Source organism: Carya illinoinensis, chromosome 10 (genome assembly GCF_018687715.1).
Source record: "Carya illinoinensis cultivar Pawnee chromosome 10, C.illinoinensisPawnee_v1, whole genome shotgun sequence".
NCBI classification, from domain to species: domain Eukaryota; kingdom Viridiplantae; phylum Streptophyta; class Magnoliopsida; order Fagales; family Juglandaceae; genus Carya; species Carya illinoinensis.
The window spans coordinates 5325699-5352310 of NC_056761.1; the positions used below are offsets into that span (position 1 = coordinate 5325699).

A 26612-nucleotide genomic window follows, 5' to 3' on the forward strand; every position below is an offset into this window, starting at 1 on the left:
AAATGGAGCTAATTCAGGTCAGAATCTAGCTCAAATTTGAAATTAGAATTTTGGATTGGATATATCCGAATATCCCGTCCAAAATTTCTTGATTAACTTCTCTATTTTTGTTTCGAGTCTTAAATAAAATTTTAACAAAACATTTTTTTGTTTTTGGAATCTATCATATAATAAATAGTGTGGAGAATGACTGACTGACTGACTGACTGACAAATAAAAAAAAAAAGTAAAGGAGTAGTGCGTTGTTAGGTAAGGTAAAAGTTAAATTTCAATAATCCAAAGGGCCAAGTTTTAGTCTGTGCACGAACTTCTCAGAAGTTCATGCCTACCTACCATATATTGTTATTTAATTCCCAATCGTTCTTTTGTTCAAGGGGGTAATATTCTAAGGTTAAAAACAGTTATAAAATGAAAGTTGAAAATTAAATATAATATTATTATAATATTATTTTTTAATAATATTATTATTTTTAGATTTGAAAAAAATTAAATTATTTGTTATATTTTATGTAAAAATTTAAAAAAATTATAATAATTAAATAATATAAGATGAAATGAGTTGAGATCAACTGTATGACCCTATTTGAATGTCCAAATAGATACAAATTATCTCATTTGAGCTGTATTTTATATTTCATTTGTCTATCCAAATAATTGGAAACAAAATCTTATTTTATATCTGATTTTTCAAATAACGCTACAATAATGTTAAGTAATACTAACTATCACATTTGTAATATATATATAATTATCTATTAGATTTTTTTATTTTATTGTAATATATAATTAGAAAAATATATTTCAAATTTTATAAAATATAGTATAATAAATAGGTCATAATATAATAATATAAAAATCTATATTGGAAAAGTCAAAATATTTATGAGTTATAAATTAATAATATATATTACTTATTTGTAATATATTCATAATATTTTTATCTAATAATTAAAAATACTTTTTAATAATTAGTGGGATCTGTCATTTTATTAAATCTCTAAAAAGTTAAAATTATTTCATATCTTCTCACTATCTAAATATATATTTTTTTAAAAATCATCTCATTTCATCTTAAGTCAAAAATTTTATTACTATTTAAAATCTATTATCTTATTTTATTTAAACTACGTAACAAAATGAGATTTAAATCCAAACAGAGCCTTAAATGTTTTTATTTTTAAAAAAGAAAATCTTGAGACTTAATTAGATATTGAATTGGTAAAAACGAGAATTTTTATTTATTTATTTATTATTATTATTATTATTATTTTGGATTCTAAATTAAAAAAAGAAGGGTTAATAGCGTATGTTGTGGAGGTATTTTTAGGTATAGGGCGGTGCTACTCAAGTGGTAGGTGCTACTCATCGCTCTGTCACTTGAGTAGCACCGCTCATTTATACTATTATTTATTTTTTATTATATTTAAATATTTTTTAAAAATAAAAGAATATATATTAATACATCTAAAATCACTTACTTATATATTTTAAAAAAAAAAAAAATTACTCAACGGTACACTGTAGCGGCGGCATAAGAGCTTTTGTCTTGGTTGTAAAAGATGAGGAGCAAATCGTGCAGCTTTAATTGCCTTACCAAACCATAAAAGGACAAAACAATGTATAGCTGAAAATCCCAACCCCACCATATTATAAACATATGGCATATATGGTGCCAACGAAACCATTCTGTTTTCCAATAAAAAATTATGCAAAAACCTTCTAGCAAGTTATAAGCAAATTAAGTTGTAATATTTCTTCTTAAGTCAATACATGTTATTTCTTGTTTTCTTGTGAGATTGAAAAAAGTTCTAAGATCGTATTTATTACTTATTTAGACGACGACAACAACAACCACAAAAATCAATTTCATCCACTTTGGTTGTTGTAAAGAAAAGTAATGCTTCAATTACAAAAGAAATTATAAATATAAACTCACAAAATGACATAACTTTATTGATATGTCATATTGTTAAATTATTTATATCGTAAAATAAATTTAACATATCACAGTAAATTATGTCAGTTTATAAGTATAATTTTATGAAATCTTTTTGTGACTATAACTTTTTTCTTTTATAAAACTTAAGTGATCAAGATAGACTTTGACACATATAATAGATAGGCATGAACAAAAGCTAGGATTTAAAAAGAAAAAAAAAATCAAAAAAATGTATATCAGCAAAATTATAAAAAAACTCATTTTTATTTTTGAGTTTTGCTAAAATTAAGTCGGTGTTTTTTTAACACTACTTATAATGGGACCTATTACAAAAAATTAAAAAAAAAATTAAAATACTTATATTTTTTTAACATAGCTGATGTGGAAAACTTCACATTAAGGATGTGCTAGGTGTGTAAAAATATTGGTGCTTTGATTATTTTTTTAAAAAAAGGTTTATAGATAGATTTTGTTTTATTATTTTCTAGGACAAATTCAAATTTTGGGAGCAGTGGCCTGGTCCCCCAAATTGCGTTAGTCCCTTGGACATGTAGGGAATTCTTGGTGGTTTATCTGATAAGCATTATCTTGACCATATATATATATATATATATATATATATATATATGTATGTATATTAAAGCTGCACGTAAGCATCAGTTATCTTCAACCACTGAAATTGCGTCTGTAAAGGCTGGAGTCTGAAGGGCCATCGAATAATTAATCGGCCGTAAAGAGGAGTTTCCAAGGAACCCGACTGACACAGAGCACGTGATAATATATGTCCCAATGCGGCAGCATGACCCACTTAGAGATATAGATAGAGATAGAGGACGTGGATCATGTTCTTTATTTTATCTGCAACACTATTACTACATTATTTGAAATAATTTCTTGCATGTTTTGTAATTTTGCACCCGAAATATTTGGATTTTTTCGTTTTTTATATAATTTATATAAAGTAAATTTATAAATTAATATAATTTTATAAAATTTATTAGACCTATTTTATAATAAAAATAATTTTATAATCTGATATAATACATCAAGATATATTAATTTGTAAATTTATTTTTATGTAATTTTTTTTTGGTTATGATATTTTTCATATTATATATATGGCAAAACATGATGAGTGCCAAACTGCATGCAATGTTGGAAAGAATTAATTAGGGTTCGGATACGTATATATTTATATGAACTATATATATAAAGGACTCGGGTCCAGAAATATTAATGCGTATCACAAACAAATATATATATATATATATATATATATTGATTGAAGTTTGTAAAAGATAACTAGCTAATACCGGCTATGTTGGGGTCCTCGATCTCTCTCAACGTGCACGGTAAAACTAAGTAAATTATGGTAACTCTCCTGTGTCCATAAAGACCTCGACAGTGGCCTTTTTTTTTTTTTTTTTTTTTCCTCGCCATTTATGGCTAGGGTTAACGAATATGCATGCATGGCAATCCAGTACCAGTACTAAAGATTTTTAACCCTAGAAGAACTCGACAAAGAATAGCATCCTAGCTATCAGGTTGTTAAAAACATATATGTATATATATATGTGTGTGTGTGTGTGATTGGTGGCATTAGACGTTAAATTCCAAAGTAGGATGGCCCATGTAGTTCCTCCTTTGGAGGAGAGTTGTACGTTATCCTCAAATCTGTCTTAAAGATCACCCATTTATTTGTGGCTCTGCCAATGAGACCCAATTAAAGCTACTTTAGAGGCTACAGATCTCTCCTTTTTCTCTGTTTTTGATAGAGTGCTCTTGACGACGTTTTCTAATTGCCTGGAAACGGAAACTATTCAACCATGTCATGAACACAATCTTAGGGTTAATGCCAATTGACCACATCCACTCTATTTTTCCTTTTTCTTTCTTCTCCGAATCTTCCCCACCCCCCCTACAGAGAGTCACATGCCTCATCTATTAAACATTAATATTGGCCAGCCATGTGATCTCATCAACCAGTACGTGCGGCATGAGGTCAATCAATAGAACTATTCAAATAATACTTGTTTAAAAATGGTCGGCTGGATATATATATATATATATATATATATATATAAACTAAATAGTAGAAGCTGCAAGCATCCATTTCAGGCCCCCTTAGCGCCAATTTGTAATTGTATCTAATTAATTAAGGTAGTCTAGTTATGGCGTACTCGGACGGGAATTGTTTCATTGCTCTGTTGCACACAATGTTAAGATATTCCTAGTACGTACTGATCAACGGGTGGTCCTTCATTTAGCTTTTGTTATATGGTCATATGTTCTTGATCATCTTTAACTCGACTTTTCTATTTTTTCTTATTTCTTTTTTCTTTTTTGGTTTGATCAGTGACTAGATTACTACAGAATTTCAATTCCAAAAGTAAAAGTAGATTATTGTACGGAGCATATATGCTACAACAAACCATGCATATTAATTAACCAGCTAGCTAGCTGAGCATACTTCCATTCCAGTTCATTCAAGCAATTGCACCCTAGCAAATTAAAATGCCATGGATCGATGAGTTTAATAATATTTGAGAGCTTATATATATATATATATATAGAGAGAGAGAGAGAGAGAGAGAGAGAGAGAGAGAGAGAGAGAGAGAGAGAGAGAGAGAGAGAGAGAGAGGATACGTATAGCATTTTAAAGATTTCTACCTAAGAAAAGATCGATCAAGTTCTAGTACTCCATGTATATTGTATAGCTATATGGAAAAGCATTACACAAAGGGTTAGATCGATGCATTTTCCACATGACTCTTAGCAAGTCATGTTTTATATTTTGTGTCCCAAATTAGGACAAATGACATTGCACATTCCAATTATAATCACTTCGTTTTTTGAATAGCACCCTTTGTCCAAGTCTAACTGCTCATGAGACGACAAAAATAGATGTTGTATAATATATATACACACACAGAGGATACGTACTCATGATCATTTGGCGATAGTCGCATGCTGTTGGACTAGTCAATGTGCATGTACGTTTTGTATTTCGGAGTACATGAAAAGTTAGTTGAAAGGTAAGAGCATTCATATGAGATGTCCTAAAACACCGGATTTTCCATAATTTGAGATTTATTATAAGATTTTTATCAAAATATTCCCTGCATCTAGATCCATATTTTAGGAAAAAAATTTGAGAGATGAACAATGAGTCTCCAAATATGAGGACTCATTGTTCATCCCCTAAATTATTTTTTATCAATATTTTATTATAATATATAAAATAAATATTTTTTCAATCATCTACACTTTCTCTCATACTCATATTTATTATAGTTTTAAATAATAATTTTAAAAATAATTTAATTAATTATGAAAATATAAAAAAATAATTTTAAAAATATTATCATATCTACAAAAAAATAATTTAAATTTTTGTTTAAAATATTTACTAGAGTAATAGTTCAAAACATAAGAAAAAATATTGAGTATTTAAGTTTATAAATGGAAGTGAGAGAAAAAAGTAATAAAAAGAATAAATAAATATTATTTTAATGGAATAGAGAAAGGATATGGAATATAATATAGGAGGTTTTTGAAAGATGAGTAAAATTTTCGATAAAAATTTTAGGAAATGTATTTTTTAACTAAATTATAGAGAATTTTATGGAGAATAGGATGTGAATGCTCTGAAAGCTGAGTATGCCTCAAATCCTCTTGGATGGAATATCTCTATTAATGTGTAATGATTTTCTTTTTCTAACATGATCATATACATATAGAATTAATTTTATTACTCCCAAGGGGAAATATTTTAATTTGAAAAGCAATGTGATTCAATTTCCATGAAATTTAACAGCATTTGATGATATATGTGTGTGTTAATCCAATAACTTTTTGAAATAGTCAAAGCATTCACACGATATCTGCAATATTAACTGAGCGCCTGTGCTAATAACAACAAAATGAAAAGAACACCGTGTTAAATATGGACTAATTAAATTGATGGTACTACCTGATCGGTTGATATTATTAATAATAATAATTAAGGTTGTTAAGGCCGAAATTCATACAGTCTATTTAATTTCTAAAACGTGAACGGTCAAAGATGGTTGTATGGGCCTTGAAGAAAATGAGCATAACGTACCCCACCAGGCTCTCAAATCAGCGAACTTTTTCCAGAGGCATGTAATGATAGTAGTTTACTTTCACCTTTGGCTTTATACTCTGATAAAAAGCCTTCAATAAGTTAATGACCAATGTCTCTGGTGACATTTGATTGTTTCTTCTGCTGTTGACTTGGTGTTGCTCCTCATAATATTACTGATGGAGAACAACCCTAGTTCATCCAGATCAAGTACTGATCGCAAAACCATTGAGCGAAATAGGAGGAACCAAATGAAAGCCCTTTACTCCGAGCTTAATTCTCTTGTACCCCATCAAAACTCAAGGGTCTCTCTCTCTCTCTCTCTCTCTCTCTCTCTCTCTCTCTCTACATTTACATATATACACTATAACGTCTGATCACAGATGAAGAAATTTTGATATATGGTACTGTGCAGGAAGGTACATCACTCCCAGATCAACTGGATGAAGCTGTAACCTATATAAAGAAGATGCAGATAAACTTGGAGAAAATGAATGAGAAAAAAGACAGCCTCATGGGCATTGATCAAAAGCCGAATGCAGGCACAAATGGTTCTGGAATGACGTTGACAGCGCAGCTAAGGTCACCACAAATTGAGATTAGTGAAATTGGTTCGGCTTTACAGGTTGTTTTGATAACTGGGTCGGATTTTAAGTTCATGTTCAATGAGACCATTCGCGTGCTTCATGAAGAAGGAGCAGAGATTGTTAATGCCAATTTCACCATTGTTGATGATATAGTGTATCACACAATACATGCTAAGGTAGCCATCAATTATTATTCCGTTTTTTTTTTTTCCCTTCCTTTTCAGCCACTTTTTGTGAAATTAAGATTGTCGTGAATTTGTAATTTGTTTTTGGTATCATCTTAACATGTAGGTTGGGGAGTCGGCATTGGGTTATGAAGCTGCAAGAATATCTGAGAGACTAAAGAAAATTTGTCATGAAAATTGATGTTGAATATCGTATAATTTGAATTTATATTTGATCATCACCGTGTGCTTGTTATCCAGTACTTACGAAAGAGGCAAGCTGCTCATGATCAGTGCAATATCTTCCTGATGGAGAGGTATTTTAACAAATCAAATTGGACAAATTCGTTCATGGTTTTCCACAATATCCATCAATCACTGAGCAGTGTGCAGTTGTTAGGGTATGCTGATGAGTCTGAAGATTTTCAGCAAAAACTTGTCATGCAGATTGTGTTCTCAATTCACATAATGCTTAAACAAGAAATCAGGATGATATACACATGACAAGATCTAAGTTCAATTGGAAAACCATATATATAGTTGTTTATATAACTAATTCCCTATCAATTGTGCTTCCATTTAGTCATTCACCATTTAATTAAATGTGTGTGTTTGACTATATTACAAGTTGCTAAGCTTGTTGGTAATTGTGGATTTATTGATCTGGTTTAAGAATTCTTCTACTTGCAGTGTGGATATAGTATTTCCTCATGCTACTGACATAATAGAATTTGATTTATACGAAAAAGTTAAAATCAAATTCTCTTGCAAATTGATCAAATAAGTATGTTATATGAAACAAATGTCATTTGTTTTTTTTAAAGTTCTTTTTAGCATGCTTTAGAAACTTTCACACTTCCTTGGAGATTATGTTTTAAATGTCAATGAAAGTGAGCTTTTGAGAATTTAAGATATGGAGGAATTAGTTGTATCATTACTATGACAAAGCATTAATTAGAAATAGCTATTGTGTGGTTAGGTACAATACTATTTTTAGAGATCAAGAAGGCAATCGAGCTATACATATATAGGCATAATTGCTTTGAACTCTTGGAATGAATTAATGTTATGATGTGTGTTAGTTATCAGAGATGATAATTTGATAATGCAATGATTAGAAATATTAACTCTTAGAGGAATAATTCTCAAAAGATGACTGATATAGCCACAAAGAGATTACATAAAAGCAATCTCACAAATTGATGTGGTTTCATGTGATCCGTTAGATAAACTTTACAATAAAGGTAACTCTACAATAATCTGATGAATCACATGAAAACATATCAGTTTGTAAGATTACTTTTATGTAATCTATTTGTGATTAAAGTATTTCTTTTCTCAAAATATCAATTATAAATGATCAGACTTATATATCCAGGCTGTAATTATTGAAAACAATTCAGACTTAACAAGCTTGGTCAAATGCAGTCTTCAAACGACACTTCTCTTCCTAACCAAGATCCCTCATATCACAGCACTAGTATTCCTCTTGACCGTTGCACGAATGGATTCTATACAAAAACTTAAACTGATGGAAATAGGTAAGTTTTGTTATTTGTTTTATATCCCAACTTCTGGTAATTATATGGTACGTACTTATTAGTAATTTCCCAGACATATCATGCACAACCTCATGCATGTATATGCTATAAGTCATTCAAGTAAAGGCCTTTGAAGAAAGAAAGAAGTATATATTGGAGAGGTGCCTTAAGATATATCCATATTTAGTACTCTTGTTGGGTATTTTATACCTTTCTTTCTTATAAATAACTAATTGAGAAAAACTTTAATCACAAAGACATCTTACAAAAACAAGCCCATAAAATGATGTGGTTTGATGTGATATGTTAGATTATAAATCTATTTTTATTATAAAGTATATGTAACGTATCATACGAAATTACATCAGTTTGTAAGTTTATTTTTGTGGGATCTCTTTGTGACTATAGCACTTTTCAAGCTAATTATCCTTCATGAGCACATGATCGATCTCTTCTCTTTTATATAAGGTGATATTCATGTGCTAATTGCATTGGTTTGAAGTGCAATCTCTTATCAATTATATAAACCATAGAACTGTTTGAAACGAAAGCTGTGAACATATATATATTCATGAATATTGGTAATGGTATATATCAAATTAAAGCTAAAAATCAATATATATATATATATATATATATATATGGTGCTCTTCGATCAAGGTAGAAAATATAACAGAAAAAGAGGGAAATATGGTGGTCTAGCTAGCTATATAATGTTCAGAATCCAATGTCTCAGATTTTTCCAGCTTGAAAGTTTCCCACTAAGGAAATGAATGTAACCTCCTTTTTGCGATGGAATTATGTGGAAAGTAGTTTTCGGACGAAAGTGCAACCTAGAAAACATGGCAGCCAGTACTTTAAATAGTAACATGGATCTGTACAGTAAAGAGATTTTTTTTTTTCCCATGCATCTAAGGAAAATTTCTAGGAAGTTCCTGAATGTTTTAATATGTGCTATGTGTGTATTAAAAGTTAAAACGAAGAAGATGGGATTTCGTAATTTTATTTATAACCCTCGCTTACATATTGGGACACAAGCCTTAAGGATAGAATCCGGATGAAATTTATACATACGAAAAAACAAAGGGAGTTGTAAATGAAAGAGGAAAAGATAGTAATCCCTTGAAGAACTTACGTTTTGCACAATATATAGCATATAAAGAGAGAAGATGGTCCATATATAGTTGAAGGAAGGCTGGAAGCTAGGAGTTGTGACTTGTGACTCTTGAAATGCCTACATTTACCATAAATTTTATTAATAGAAGTCATAAGAAGCAGAGGTTTTTTTGAAGTTTTTTAAAATCATTTATCGTAAGACCAAGCCCAACGCTTGTGGGAAGGGCTCCCCTAAAGTGGATCTCATTGAGCCCCTAAGTACAACCTCAATACTACCAACTGCCAAATGGATCCAAAATACCATGGGCTGCAAAGTGCAAAGTCCATTTCCAAAATGGTAATAAAAACCTTCCATCGGTGACATGCGAATAAGCGAATGTATTATAAAAATTGAGATAAAGATAATTTAAAAAAAAAAAAAAATACAACACACACGTGCAATCCACACGCGCATGAAAACCCCTTCTCAAGACTCTAACCGAGCGTCTTCATCGTCTTATTATTTTCCCTTACCCAAAAACCCTAGCGTCTCCTAGGGTTTCCCTCGTTTTTTTCATCGCTTGGCAGTGGCACCCAGAACCAAAACCTCAGCGAGGCAAAATTCTTGATCATGGTCGTAGGACTCGACGCTGGATCGGTCCCATTCAATCCCGAAGGGTGGGGCCCACCCGACTTCACCGAAACCACCACATCCGTCGCCACTGGCAGCACTAACAACCTTCCTCTGAACGTTCCCTTTGCCCCATTCTCCCGCTCCGATAAGCTCGGCCGGATCGCAGACTGGACTCGCAACTACAACAATCCGGCCCGCCCCAAGAACCCTTCCGACTCCGTCTTCGACTTCTCCCACGACGATTCGTTCCCCGCCTCGGCCGAAGATGACTCGTTCCGACTTGTCGACGGCAAGCCGCCTCCGAAGCCCAGGTTCGGTCCGAAATGGCGGTTCCAGCAGCAGCGCCAGCTCCCCCAGCGGCGAGACGAAGAGGTCGAGGCCCGCAAGCGCGAGGCCGAGAAGGAGCGAGCCCGTCGCGACCGGCTATACCACCTCAACCGTTCGAACCCTAACGCGCCGCGCCGCGAGGCCGCCGTGTTCAAGTCTTCCGTGGACATCCAGCCCGAGTGGAACATGCTCGATCAGATCCCCTTCTCCACCTTCTCCAAGCTCTCTTTCTCCGTTCCCGAGCCCGAGGATCTCATCCTCTGCGGCGCGCTCGAGTTCTACGACCGCTCCTACGATCGCATTACTCCGAAGAACGAGCGCCGCCTCGAGCGTTTTAAGAACCGCAATTTCTTCAAAGTCACCACCACCGACGATCCAGTCATCCGTCGCCTCGCCAACGAGGACAAAGCAACGGTCTTCGCCACCGATGCAATTCTATCCACGCTCATGTGCGCACCGAGATCGGTGTATTCGTGGGATATTGTTGTTCAGAGGGTTGGAAACAAGCTGTTCTTCGACAAAAGGGACGGCTCGCAGCTTGATTTGCTCTCGGTACACGAGACATCGCAGGAGCCATTACCGGAGGCGAAGGATGATATCAACTCAGCGTACTCCCTCAGTGTCGAGGCCGCTTACATCAACCAAAATTTCTCGCAGCAGGTCCTCATTCGGGACGGGAGCAAGGTGACCTTCGACGAGCCCAATCCCTTTGCAAACGAAGGGGAAGAGGTCGCTTCTGTGGCTTATAGGTACAGGCGTTGGAAGCTCGACAATGATATGTACTTGGTGGCACGGTGTGAGGTCCAGAGCGTGGTCGAGGTTAACAAGCAGAGGTCCTTCCTCACTTTGAATGCGCTCAATGAATTCGACCCGAAATACTCTGGAGTCGATTGGAGGCAGAAGCTTGAGACCCAAAGAGGTGCTGTCTTGGCCACCGAGCTGAAGAACAACGCGAACAAGTTGGCTAAATGGACCTCTCAAGCTCTGCTAGCTGGCGCGGATTTGATGAAATTGGGGTATGTCTCGCGGGTTCATCCTCGCGATCATTTTAACCATGTGATATTGTCGATCGTTGGGTACAAGCCGAGGGAGTTTGCGGCGCAGATTAATATGAACACTTCGAATATGTGGGGTATTGTGAAATCCATTGTGGACCTTTGCATGAAATTGAATGAGGGCAAGTACGTGCTTGTGAAGGACCCAACTAAGCCGCAAGTTAGGATCTATGAGGTGCCATCTGATGCATTTGAGAATGACTATGTGGAGGAGCCACTGCCTGAGGACGAGCAGGTTCAGCCACCTGTGGAGAATGCTGATACTGGAGAGACAAATGCTGCTGCTGTAAATGATGTCGAAGAGAAAGTGGTCGACGCTCAAGCTTAGAGGTAATGGTTTTCCATCCAATTCACTTGCCACATATCTGTTTTCAGTCATTATTTGAGTAATGAGCATGATGATTTAAAATTCCTCCTGATAAAAGTGGAAAAAATAATGGTATTAGCTCTGGAGCATTCTTGTTTCTAACCAATGCGTAAGAACTCTAGATGAAATATATCAGATAAGGTCTTGACAGATGCGAAACAAAATTATTGACTTGCAGAATGACTAGAGAGTGCCGAGCAAAACTCTTAGGGATTGGTCCATCAATATAGTTGCGAGTCTGTGACTAAGAATACTATTAAATGGAAGTTACTTTGCTTACACTTCAGAGTACCAAATGGTCGTAGAACAAACTTATGACAATGTTCAAAATGGTAGTTAAAAGTCACTGCTACAGGTGGTCTGAGATTTTCACTTTTCTTTTTTGTTTCTTGGAAAACTCTCATAGTTGATGTGGTCGGTTTTTGGTTGTTTGGTTTATAATTTGTAAGTTGAAGTATGCCCTATGAGTAGGCCTGCAACCCTATCAGCGCAAAGCGGGTTTGAGACCGACCCGACCCGAATACGATCGCCCAAGGAACCGGATAGGATCAACCCAAACCGAATAAAACAAAAACGGGTTGAACCGTATGACCCGACCTTTGCCTAAAAAACAACAAAAGCTTTGCAGAGTCTCCCGTCTGCAGAAGCCATTTTCAAACAAAAACCATTACAAGAACTTCATTTGTTCCACCATCACTGCAAGATCCAGAGAAAAAGCACACATCTCAGATGATTAGAAAAGGCCCAAGGAAAAAAATAAATGGAAAGAGAAGCTTTCAGCGGTCTCCTCATTCCAATTTCAGCCCCGTGACAAGTTGGTGAAGCCCATCGATGTCGCTAGCCCCTCTATGTTTCAACCCCTAACCGCCGCGTCTCACGGTGAGGTTCTTCTCCTCAATGCCATGCCCACTCTTTCCGATGTCTCTCTCTGTTCTCTTCCTCTCATCACTCTCTCTCTCTCCCTCTGTTACTTGGCCATGGAGATTGACGGCAGTTTCACCACGCCACCCAGGTCAGCCATGGATTTTTGTCACCTGTTTGACCGCCTGGAACGGCAGTCACGTGCCTTGTATTCCCCATGGTGACCTCTGCTGCCTTGGGTAAGTTTCTGCCGCTTCCCCAAACTACTCAACGTGATCTGATTTTATTGGAAGCCATAACTTCTTATTCGACTCAGAGAAAAAGAATGATAGTGTAGAATTATATTTCACTGAATCACTGCAATGGACTTTAAGTCGGTGTCGTCCGATATTGGTCGGATTTGAAGTTTGTTGAAACCGACATTTCCTCTACCCGACTTTAGCGGGTTCAACCCAATCGGGTTGTGCGGGTTGTGCGGCCCAACGGATATTTTGCACAGGCCTACCTTTGAGTCTGCATCAGATTCAAAGTTTCCTTTGGCGGATTTGATCTCATCTGTTCTTATGCCTCTTAACATTGTCATATGTCCCCCCCTCGTTTCTCTTTTCTCTTCCTGGGAATCTACAGCATATAATTTTTGAAGCAGGAGTTTTTATTCCTGCTTCTAATGACCAAAAATTAGTGGCTGAAATTTAAAATACTTTGAAAGGTTATGTAAATAAGGAGAGGCCCAGGCTTCGTGTGACGTCTTTCGGCCAAGAAATTGTGACATAATCCCTTCGGTAAGTATAGCATTAATCCTTAGTTGGATTAATTGATCTCTCTGGTATTAGATAATTTGGAATTTAATTGTCTCAAACACCCCATCTTCTTTCTTCTATACAACGTCTTCTTTCCTGTTTATCTTAATTCGTCAATTGAAAGGGTTAAGTATGCAACTTGACACTATTTTATCTCTGTTTTGAAACTTTCCTCTGATGCTATAATCAAATTGCACATATTATTAGTCAGTTAGGTGGTATTATGTCTTATGTTGCAAGATTTAGAATAACAAGCAACCAAATTGAACCATATTTTGCCAATAATTTCCATTGCTTTCTCGCAATTTGCATGTATATCCCAGAATACAGTTATGTTGTTGAATGCTATATCTTCGATTGGTTTTTGCAGATCAAAACCATTTATTCCGAGGAACAAGAAGAGATTGTAACCTATGTTGCCGCGCGAGAGAGAGATTTCTGCAAGAACATCATGCCATAGTAGTTTATTGTTTTTCAAACTGTTATTGCAATTTGGCGGAAAGACAACAAGCTTTTATAGCTTTGCCTTTTTGGAGACTTGGTTGATTCGATTACTTCCCATGTGAAGGATTTTCTGCGGGGTCTAGAAATGAAAGCTACACAATTTGTTTGTTTAGATGCCATGTTTTTGTTTTCACTTCACATTTCAACTATCTGGATGAATTGCGTACTGTTCTAAATTCTCCTATGTGAGAAAGAGAGATGGGTGTCTTGGCAGAGCAAGCCCTTGGGCAGAGACCAGAGCCTATTAGTGATGTGACATTCTTAACTCCTATACATGTAAAAATCGAGGTGTCGGGATAATCACAACACGAGTCACACATCCTATCGTCAAGTGTCAAGTATGTGTGCAAGCGAAAGTGTACAACAAAAATAACACGCGGAATAATAAAGTTGATCGATTAAGTATTAGAATTTATTTAAATACAAATTCGTTTAAATCAAGTGTACTAAAAATATTATAAGTAACCAATAAAAATCTAATACAAACCAAAAGTAATAACTAAAATCGATAAATAAGTTGCAACTCACAAGAGAGTGATCCTTGACCAGTCCTCCAGTAGAGACGCATCCTTAGGTTCAACATTTACATCATCTGCATCTAAATCTACAGTATTAAAAATGATATTACAAGTAAGTAACAATTCAAACAAATCTTAAGATAAAATATATTCATGTAATAACCAAATGCATGAACATGATGTTATATGCATATATCCCGAAAATCATTATTTTCCTAAATAACAAATTTTACACTCACACGAAAATCTCATTTTGGTCCAAAACATTTCATTCAAAACATTTCCTTGCCATTATCCTAGATAATTGCCCAAAAATCTAATCCATTAAAACAATTGTCATTATTTCAGAAAATTGCCTAAAATCCAGTTTCAAATCAATATGCAATTTAATCTACATGCACGATGGTCTCCTTTACGGACCATCCACACATCCTGACTCCTATGCTACATCACAAGTAATAATTACACATGTGACATCTACACAAGCAATGCTCAGTTCCGTGCCCAGCGCGTATGTAACCAAACATCATCTATCTCTCGCTAGTAGAGAGGCTACGGAGTCGGCACGAGAGTGTTACCATCCTGTCCGATCCTGTTGTTACCCAACGACAACCCAGAGGACGTCACTCAGTATATTAAGCTCCTGAGTGACTAGAGGAGCTCCACTGAGATAATGTCTCATTTCGGCTTGGGGTCGTGATACGCACGCATCCAAAAATCCATTTAACACTTGAAAACCCAGTTTTCAATATTCAACACATGTACATGCATGTATCATGTAATGCAAATGACAAGACACAAATATCTAACATCATCCAAATATAAAATAACTACATCCTCAAATCCATCCGACCCTTAACTCCTCGGACTCAATCTGACACAACCAACCAATCACAAATTATTGTTAAAGTGAAAATATATTTAAGTCTTAAAAGAAGTTTAAAAAATACTTATATACTATAAAACATTTTTTGAATGATCAATAAGCTGCAAAAGATGGAGGAAAAATAATGTAATAGTGCAAAATGCATTGTGGCCGTGGGTCACAAAATACCCACTTTTGAATGGGGACAAATTAAGACTTGGAATTGATAAGGAATATCTTAGAGGTTTTATTGAAACTAGTGGAAGTGGTGATTGGTCATGGGTGAAGGCGAAAACGACGGTGGAAGTCAAAAATGGCTAAAACGGAGTATAGCTTGTGATGGTTGCTTCGACGACGGATCGGAACTAGAAATGAGTGGGTTAGGTTGGAAAGAGGTTGGTGATGAAGTGGTGAAGAAATGGTGGCCGGAGGTGGAGCGACAGCGGCGGAACAACTCAAAAGTCGTGCAAATTGGTGGGGTTCACAGCGGCTAACAGTGGCATGGGAGGGGCTAGAAATTGGTGGGGGTGTTCATCGGCCGGAGGGAAAAAAGAAGGGAGTGGCGGTGTGGCTCATGGTGGCGAGCGGCGGTGGGCTAGAGGAGAGAAAAGAAACGACGGGAGAGGGGAGTGAGAGACGTTGCACGGGGCTGGAGAGAAATAAGGACAAGGGAAAGAAGAAAAAAGAAGAAGAAAAAGATAAAGAGAAAAAGAAGAAGAAAAGAAAAAGGGAAAAAAGAGAAAAGGAAATAAAGAAATGAGGTCTAACTCTCATAACTTGGGTCATGAAACTGATCAATCGAAAATTATTTTCAAAATAACAAGTTAAATAAAATATTTCAAACGCAGTGTTTAAATAAAATAAAATAAAATAATAAAATCTAAAAACATAAAAAGTTTAAAGTCTAAAAATAACTAATTTAAATTAAAAAATAATTTAAATACAAAACAATAATAAATAACAAGAAAGTATATTAAAATAATTTCACAACTTAAAAATCATAAAATAATACCGCGAAAATCTCATTTAATTTAAAACAAGAAAACCCACTAATTATAATAATTTAAATAAAATCACATAATAAAAATACACTTAAAATGGGGATATCACATCCTCCCCCCTTAAAATAAAATTTCGTCCTTGAAATTTATGAGATCAAATATCAATGCCAAAGCAGGATACAAGATATCACTTAGAGCACATTCGAGAGAAATGTACAATCATTACCACCCAAACCATTAAAAATACTTCTCTCTCATGTCTACTCCTATAGACAATTTCATCATACTTGCACTAGTCTCCCAATGGCCCATCACATCAGTAATCCTAGGGTGGCTACGTAAACCAAAATCTCTATTCCCACAAGAATCTTAATATAGTATCTAATAAATTCCAATGGTTATTATCTTCACGCCATAAACTGTTCTAATCTCAATTGACTCCTATGTTAAAAACTTTCAAACCTCTATTGTATTCTACAAGTTGGTAACCTATTAGTCATTTTCAAAGTTAACCATCAAAATCATAATTAGTACAACCAAAAGATTACTTTCCAATTACAAGTATTTTCTCAAAATTTCAAGTCACCTCTAATTCCTCAAAATCAGCACAAAATTTTAGCACCTAATTATCTTTAAATATCACGCTTTCATGCGCACTCTGATAACTCGCCAAAATGCAAAAAGACTATATTCTCATAAATTAACACCACTGAGTACAAGCTAACTCAACACCTATAAACAAGAAAACCATTTATCCACATTTCAATAGAAAATAATATACCTCTAAAAACAACGAATTATTACTCATTCCTCAGTTGACTCTAGCTACTTTAATCAAAATCCGTGCTCCACAAAGTGCATCCATAATCATTGACAAAAGCCAATACCAATCAACCTCAATGTCCCAAATTGAAAACAAGTATCATCATTTCAAAATACACAGACTCCACCTAAGATAAAGAATCCTAAAAGGCTCGAATCCATCCTGACTAACCAAAAAGAGTGCCTATAAACTTCTATCAGATAACCTAAACCCAAAAGCTCATCTCTTAAATTCTGAATACCATCTACTTTGGCGGTGACTAATCTCACTACGAACCACTATTGACTTCACCAAAACATTAATAAAACCTTCTCGGTAACTTGCCCACTTGCTTTTACTCTTATAAGCTCTAATATGAGCATCACTAACTCTATCAACCGCACATTACCACTAAATCTCAAAGCAGGTCATACTGTTCAATCCCTAATCTATCAAAACTATTGACAACACTCTTAGATCCAAAAGCCAAATTACCTCATAAATCTGTTTATGTTACCCACCATTGATGCCTACGCTTGATTTCCAAATACACCACACAAAGTGACCCAATAATCTCTTTTTAAATTAAATAATAATGTCCATAATTCTCACAGCTTGAAGCTCAATCTCCAAAGTAAAGCATAGTCTCCAAAAATTTAAATTCCTATATAACCTCAATTCACAACTAATTTTTGAAGATAATCACATCAATTACTACCTACCATCACTTCATTAGGTATCACACTTTGACTGAACGCTCCGATCGACTCGTCAAAAACTCCAAACTAAGATCTCTTGAATTTAAGAATATCATATCGAATCCATTTCAATTCCTAACAAAACCACTTCTTTCAAATAAAACAAATGAAACAAAAATCTGTACTCTCCAAAGTCCATACACACTCACCACCACTACGAATCGATTCCATACACCCTTAGCTAAAACAAATAATAATTCAAACGTACAAGTGATCTATTACTACTATTTCCATCATCTGGACTCATCTCCTCAAATCAACAAGAATCATTCATGAATCTGCTCAACTTAAGTCCTTAAAATTAGCAAACAGTTATTGCTTAAAGTTTTGCACCAAGAATGACCTAAAACCTGCTAATAATCCATTCTCGAAAGTCTCTGGATCATACAACCTCAAATTCAATTGCATTCAATACCAACAAATAAACTATTGTTTCCAATACCTCGATGGATCTATTTCTTCCGAATCTATAAAAATCATTTCCTAAAATCTATTACTACAACCTCGAGTTAACAATAATCATTTTTTGAACTAGGTTTATATCTACAATCCTTAGAGAAGTACACAAACTAGATCATTACCTTCAATCCTCAAAGAAATGTACTCCAAAAAAATTTTAATATTAATAACTCAACTTAGATCAAACTCATTTTAATGGTTACAAACTAATCACTCTCCAGAATAGATTAAGCTAGCGCACCAAGTCTGCAAAACTAAGAACTCAAATCTTATTATAGATTAGTCATTCAACTCTGCAATTCAAACGCCTTAAATTAAATAAAAATTATCTTCCAGAATTTCTAAGATCAATGAATTTACAACCCATAATAGAACAATCAACTTCCAAAATTTTCAAAATCTAAAACATTAATGGATAATAAATCATTTTCTAAAATCCTCAGATCAATGACCTCAATATAAAACATTCACCATATAAGGCTTGTAAGTTCTAAAGCCCTAATTGCTACCAAATTGCTTATCCGAATCAGCGAAATTTAAAACTTGAAATTTAAATTAATCTCCCCAAAGCTTATCGAACCTAACACCATAAACTTATTTCCTAAAATATATAGGGCCTCAAAACCTTAGATGAAATTCTCATAAATCTATCATTAAAGTTCATCGAACCTATACCCTCTCATTCTATAAACTCATTCTATAAACTTTACGGAACCTAAAATCTCAAGTATCCTAAATAATTTAAAACTATTCCCCTCCCCAGCTTTAACTTTATTCCCTACTTTAGAAATTGCCTAAACTATGCCATTCCTTTCAAGCCCCGATATTATAAAACAACATACATTGATAAAAGTTCAAGCCTACTACATTAAATGTTCAAGCCTAACAATGACATTCTCAATCATACCATCTTCCTGCCAAAGCTTAACCTTTAACTCACTTTTCAATTCCGGACAAAATAAAACAAAATCAAATCAAATCAAATAAACAAAATAAAATAATTTCAATTTGAATCAAGTCAAATTAAATAAAATAAATTCAAATTTACTAAAATAATTTCAAATCAACTAAAATTGAATCCATTTAAATAAAAACAATTCAAATTAAATAATTAAAATAATTTCAAATCAAGACTTTAAAATTTTCTGGTACTGTACCTATGGACATGTGGTTTTATTCAGAGCCAAATCTCTCTGATACCGCCTGTGACGCCCCCAACTCCCACGTACGGATACGCGAAAATTGAGGCGCCAGGAGGATGACAACATGGGTCACACATCTCATCGCCAAGTGTGTGTGCAAGCGAAAGTGTAGAACAAAAATAACGCAGCGAAATAATAAAATCAGTCAACTAAGTATCAGAATTTATTTAAATACAAACTCACTTAAATAAAGCGTCCTAAAAATATTACAAATAATAAGTAAAAATATAATACAAACAAAAAGTAATAACTAAAATTGAGAAATAAGTCTCAACCCATAAGAAAGTGATCCCCGATCACTCCTCCGGCGGAGTCGCATGCTCAGGCTCAACCTTCACGTCATCTACATCCAAATCTACGATACCAAAGAAGGTACCGCAAGTAAGTAACAATCCAAACAAACCTCAAGATAAAATACATTCATGCAATAACTAAATGCATGAACATGATGCTATATGCATATGTCCCGAAAATCATCATTTTTCGAAATAACCAATTTTACACGCATGCCAAAATTCCATTTAGATCCAAAACATTTCCTCGCCATTATCCCATGTTGAACCCAAGATTTCAAGTTTCATGTGATTATAAATCTACACATGGATTTTGATGATAACAAATGAATTCAAAGAATAAAGGAGTTTTAAGCTCAAGTTGTCCACACAATGGAGTCAAGCACATCAAAGAACCAAGCATGAGCAAGAAGGAAACAAGTTCACATTAAAGTCATAGAGTAATGTTGTAAATCTCTTAAAATTCGAAATTAGGATTAATGCGCAAAATTAATATTTTATCATAAAGTATTAAAATACATTTTCCACATGTGCATGAATATTTTTGAAAATTAAATTTGAAAATTTTGAAAGATGATTAATTGTCATCTTTTACATGTGCATGCCTTGATTCAAGGGTTAAACTTTGAAAATATTAAAGATGATTGATTGTCATCTTTTACATGTGCATGTCTTGATTAAAGGGTTGAATTTTGAAAATATTAAAGATGATTGATTGTCATCTTTCACATGTGTATGTTTTATTTGAATATTTTCAAAAGTGATTGATGCTTTTTTAGACTTATATAAAAGATAGATGATTTTGTTTGAAAATTTTGAAAAGTAAAGTGTGCTCCTTTTGTCATATACAAAAAGTAAAAGATTAGGTTTGAATTTTTTGAAAAGAAAAGTGTGCTCCTTTTGTCATATGCAAAAAGTAAAAGATTAGGTTTGAATTTTTTGAAAAGGAAAGTGTGCTCTTTTTGTTATATGCCAAAAGTAAAAGATTAGGTTTGATTTTTTTGAAAAAGTGAATGATATTGTCTTTGACATGTGAATCTTTTTAAATTTGAATATGAAATCTCATATGCTTATAAATAGATCATTTGAGAGCTTCACATTCACAACATCCAGAGCATACAACATTCATTCAAAGCTTTCATTCTCTCTTCTCTAAGCATTGAACCTTAATCCTTATTCATTTTGAGAAATATAGTTTGCATTGTATTGTTCTTATTTTACTCATTGAGGAGTGTTTTCTGATAACCTACCCACTATCAGCTCTTGTATCAGAAAAATGGTGTGTATAACCCTTGTGCGTGCAGAAAGTTTTCTACACGGGGAATAGTTGAATCACCACGTGTAAGGTGATTGCAAGTGTAGAGGGTGTTCTACACGGATCCTTTGTAGCGGTGTTGTTCAAAGGTGTAATAGGTTTCTATCTCCACCTGAAGGAGGTTGAATAGTGAATTTGGGGATTCTCAAGGGGTAGCTTGAGGCGAGGATGTAGGCAGTGAGGCCGAACCTTGTTAACATACTGAGTTTGCTTCTCTCTTACCCTTACTCTTTATATTTATTACTATTTCACATTTTGTTTATATTTTATATTGTATATTTTATTTATAATTATTATTTTTTTAAATATAATTCAATTCACCCCCTCTCTTGTGTTAGTCATCTGGGCAACAATTGGTATCAGAGCTAAGAGCTCTATTATAAGATTAACTATCTTTTGAGTTAAAATCGTATGACTAACATTGCAGCTTCATTTGATAAGGTCAATCTAGCAGTCGGCCTCCACTCTTTTGTAGAGATAATTACTCATTCTGGAAAGTTAGAATGAGAATATTTATTCAGGCTCAAGGTAGAGAAATCTGGAAATCTATTGTAAATGGACTTTATATTCCAACAAAAGTGGTTGATGGAGTAAAGGTCAAAAAGGAAGAAGAAGAGTTTGATCGTGAAGACGATAGATTTTATACTTTAAATTTAACTGCTATGAATTTATTATATAATGCTCTTAATGGAAATGAGTTTAATAGAATAATGAATTGCGCTACAGCAAAGAAAATTTGGAATAACTTGGAAGTAACTTATGAAGGAATTTCGCAAGTCAAGGAATCAAAAATTTATATTCTTACTCATGAATATGAAATGTTTAAGATGAATGATGATGAATCTATTTCTAGTATGCACACTCGTTTTACTAACATCATAAACAGCTTAACAGCTCTTGGCAAAGTTTATTCCAAGGTGAAGATAGTAAGAAAAATTCTCAACTTTTTACCAAAACGTTGGGACTCAAAAGTTACAGCGATTCTTGAAGCTAGAGACCTCAAGAAGCTCGAAGTCAATGAACTCATTGAGTCACTTATCACCCATGAGTACACATTGAAAAGAGGAGAAGAAGAAGGAAAGTCAAAGAAGAGCTTAGCACTTAAAGCTGTTCCTCATGAAAGTGAAAGTGATGAAGATGAGAAAAATGAAGATAAAGATGAAGAAATTGCGATGATAATAAGAAGAATTCAGAGGTTCTTAAAGAAAAATAAAATTCCTCCGAGAAACTCCTTCAAAAATTTTTCCAAGAAAAATTCAGGTAAAAATGACACTTTAATTTGTTATAAATGTAATAAGTCTGGTCATATAAAGTCAGATTGTCCTCTGCTAAAGAAATATCGAAACAAGGACAAGAAAGCAATGAAAGCTACATGAGATGATGATTCAAGTAGCTCAGATAGTGAAACAAGTAATGAAGAATCAGCAAATCTTTGTCTTATGGCTAAAGATGACATTGAGGTAACAAATCTTGATAATATTGAAGATCCTTCATATGAAGAATTGTAAAATATTTTAGAAGAGGTATATGAGAAATTTGAAAAATTGGATATCAAGTATACTGCTTTGAAAAATAAAAATTCTTCTTTAACAAACGAAATTGAAATTTTAAGAAAAGAAAGTATCATTTTGAAAGATGAAAATCTTGAATTGAATAAGAAGAAAACCGATTTAGAAAATATTGTTGAAAACTTTACGAATGGAAAAAGAAATTTTGAAAAGCTTCTTGGTAGTCAAAGATGTGTTTTTGACAAGACAGGTTTGGGATATATGCCAAAAAAAAAATACAAATCTTATAAAAATTTCTTTGATAATCATTCTACATCAAAGACTAATATTCAAAATTCTTTTCATAAAAATAATTTTGTCAAAAAAGGATATTATTATAATCATTCAAGTTTTTCATATATGTCACATGCTAATTACAATTTTTGTAATAGAAATGGTCATAATTATCATACTTGTCCTATTAGAAGAAATCATACAATGACTATTAGGGCCATATGGGTACCTAAAAATATTGTTTCTTCTAATACTAATAAATAAAGGACCCAAAGAACTTGGGTACCAAGAAAAATCATTTTAATTGTTTTTATAGGTATGCATGAAGTCATCCACAAGCAAAAACAAATGGTTTTTAGATAGTGGATGTTCAAGACACATGACAAGAGATAAGACTAAGTTTTTTGATCTTAAATCTAAAGAAGAATGACACGTGACATTTGGAGACAACTCAAAAGGGAAAATTGTGGGAATAGAAATCTATTAATGAAGAAACAGAAGGTATAAATAACACGGAAAGTCTCAATCTCAACAAAGAGAACACAATAGAAAAAGTTCAACATTGAACCATCAGGAAAGATCATCAAAATTTAATACAAGATGCAACCAAACAGTGGAAATTTATGAAAGATCATCCAGTGGAACAAATTTTGGGAGAATCTTCACGAGGTGTAAGTGCTCGATCATCTCTTAGAAATATTTGCAATCATATTGCTTTTCTATCTCAGATTGAACCCAAAAATATTGACGACGCACTTCTTTATGAATCTTGGATTCTAGCTATGCAAGAAGAGTTGAATCAATTTGAAAGAAATGATGTTTGGACACTTGTTCCTAGACCCAAAAATCATACTATTATTGGAACAAAATGGGTTTTTAGAAACAAGAAAGATGAGTCTGGAGTCATTACTAGAAATAAGGCTCGACTTGTAGCCCAAGATTTTAATCAAGAAAGAATCGATTATGATGAGACATATGCACCAGTCGCAAGATTAGAAGCTATTCGAATGCTACTTGCATATGCTTGTTATAAAAATTTCAAACTTTTTCAAATGGATGTTAAAAGTACTTTCTTAAATGGTTTTATAAACGAAGAGGTATATGTTGAGCAACTTCCAGGTTTTGAAAATCATATTTCCCCAAATCATGTTTTCAAACTCACAAACGCACTATATGGACTTAAACAAGCTCCTAGAGTTTGGTACGAGAGATTCAGTGGTTTTTTGATTGAAAAAAGTTTTTCAAGAGGAAAAATCGACATAACTCTTTTCATTAAATATGAAAATGATGATATTCTTTTGATTCAGATTTATGTTGATGATATAATATTCGGTGCTACTAATGAAAATATGTGTCAAGTTTTTGCTAAGACTATGCAGAAAAAATTTGAGATGAGCATGATGGGAGAACTTACATTCTTTCTCAGATTGTAAATTAAGTAAGCAAAAAGTGGGATATTCATCAATCAATCAAAATATATTAAGGAATTACTGAAGAAGTTTGGGATGGAAAATGCTAAGGAAATTGGAACACCAATGAGCCCATCAACTAAACTTGATAAAAATGAATCCGGTAAGCCAGTAGACCAAATATTATGTTTAGTGTGTGCTTATGTGCACGCTTTCAATCATCTCCAAAAGAATCACATTTAATTGCAGTTAAGCGCATTCTTAGATATCTTAGTAGTACAATTAACCTAGGGTTATGGTACCCTAAGCACGCATCTTTCGATCTAATCAGCTACACAGATGCAGATTATGCTGGCTGTAAAATAGATCGAAAAAGCACTAGTGGAGCATGTCATTTCTTAGGTCATGCACTAGTTTCCTAGTTTAGTAAAAAATAAAATTATGTTGCACTATCTACTGCTGAGACAGAATATGTTGCTGCAGGTAGTTGTTGTGCTCAAGTTCTCTACATGAAGCAACAACTTGAAGATTTTAAACTCATGTATAATCACATTCCAATCAAATGTGATAATACAAGTGCTATAAATCTTTCAAAGAACCCAATACAACATTATAGAACTAAGCATATTGAAATAAGATATCATTTTCTTCGATATAATGTGCAGAAAGGTGATATAATACTAGAGTTCACAAACACACACGATCAGCTAGCAGATATTTTCACAAAACCTTTATCAAAAGATAGATTATGTATGATCAGAAGAGAAATAGGTATGATGCATGCTATGAATATCTCTTAAAAGATAGACCAGAGTCAATAAAAATAGAGATAGATTTTTTAAATACTTTTACATAAACTTGAGATTCTTAACCTCATGTTTGATACGCTCATTCTCTTCATACAATATCATGTCATACTTATTCATGGGAACCGACAAGCGGAATGAAGAATTTAATAAAGATTTCAACTGTTTATTCTTCTGCCGAATGATTCCTTCCCTTGTGTGAGACTCTTGAACAATTCGTTGAAGTACAACAATTTGTTTTTTGAGCTTTTCAACTTCATGATTTTTGGCTTGTAGCCGCTGAAAAAAAGCAACAATAGAGGAAGAGTAGCGAGTCTCAAGACTCACCAAGTCATAAATAGCATCAGAATCTGACTTATTAGTCAGATTATTATTTTCTTGCTGCAACATGACACCAATGGCAGCTGCAGAAAGGACAGGAGATTGAGATGCAGAATGCCTCATGGATGAATTTAGAGAAATGTTAGAAGAATGAGCCATTGAGAAAAGAATAGAAGGCTTAAAACGAGAATGTTGAAGGAATGCAGATGAGTTATAGAGATGAGAAGAAAACTTGATACGGATTGGATGAACTTCAGGACTGATTTTATAGAGATAGCATAAAGAATAAGACAAACTATTGTCTCTTCAAATCTTATTTAGTCAAAAGAAATACAAGATATGCTGGACATACATTGTCAAAAGTTTTCTTACTAAGCCAGCGAGATTAACAGTAGATTGTCCCTATTTTTTTAGTAAACAATGAACCTCTGCTGTTATCTACCGATGTTGACCTTGTATATGAATCCTTTCTCGTTCCAGCTCCTCTATTCGTGACTACAAATCATGAGCATACCAATTTGTAAATTTTTTTAACTATTGGTTTTCTTGTTTTAGCCTTTTATTCTCACTATCCTTATTAGCAAGCTTCTGTTGTAATTCAGATATTTGCATGTTAAGATAATCAATCTCACTCACCCTCGCCATTAACCTCCGAGACATGATCGTAACAGAGGCAGCATATTGACTACTGAGCATTCTTGATTCTGCAATAATCTCAGAATCAGCTTTACTAGAAAAACGGTTCTCTGCTCCTATCATGGTATTGACGACCTCAGGAGAGAAGATTGATGATTGATGCGTCAAGGGTTCCTGATTCAAGTCTGGAACATTAGTGGAAGAGAATTGCTCAGTCATTCTATCGTTGTGGAAAAACAGAACTCAGGTCAAGAAGCGATGTATTTTTTTGGCATCCGATAGATGAAAATGATCATTTTTTTATAGAAACTCAGAACCTTCAATCACGTTTGTCAACAACATCAGGCGATTGTTTAAATCTCCAGCCGCATTAAATTCATAGAGTTAGGCCTCGAGACTTTGCAGCATTTGTCGGGTCACGGATGGCTCCTTTTTCAACTATCTACAGTGACTATTAAATGCATCAT

General features: G+C 33.9%; 2 protein-coding genes across 2 annotated transcripts; both read left to right on the forward strand.

Annotated features, from left to right (window-relative positions):
• The first annotated feature begins 6130 nt into the window (after positions 1-6130).
• LOC122279741 (transcription factor bHLH162) lies at positions 6131-7472 on the forward strand. The gene is made up of 3 exons (XM_043090543.1): positions 6131-6349; positions 6460-6807; positions 6923-7472. Exons 1-3 carry the CDS (start codon positions 6224-6226, stop codon positions 6995-6997), a joined length of 549 nt encoding a protein of 182 aa, XP_042946477.1. The 5' UTR covers positions 6131-6223; the 3' UTR covers positions 6998-7472.
• A 2458-nt stretch (positions 7473-9930) lies between these two features.
• LOC122279245 (eukaryotic translation initiation factor 3 subunit D-like) lies at positions 9931-14091 on the forward strand. The gene is made up of 2 exons (XM_043089710.1): positions 9931-11777; positions 13846-14091. Exon 1 carries the CDS (start codon positions 10063-10065, stop codon positions 11773-11775), a length of 1713 nt encoding a protein of 570 aa, XP_042945644.1. The 5' UTR covers positions 9931-10062; the 3' UTR covers positions 11776-11777; positions 13846-14091.
• Positions 14092-26612: the final 12521 nt, after the last annotated feature.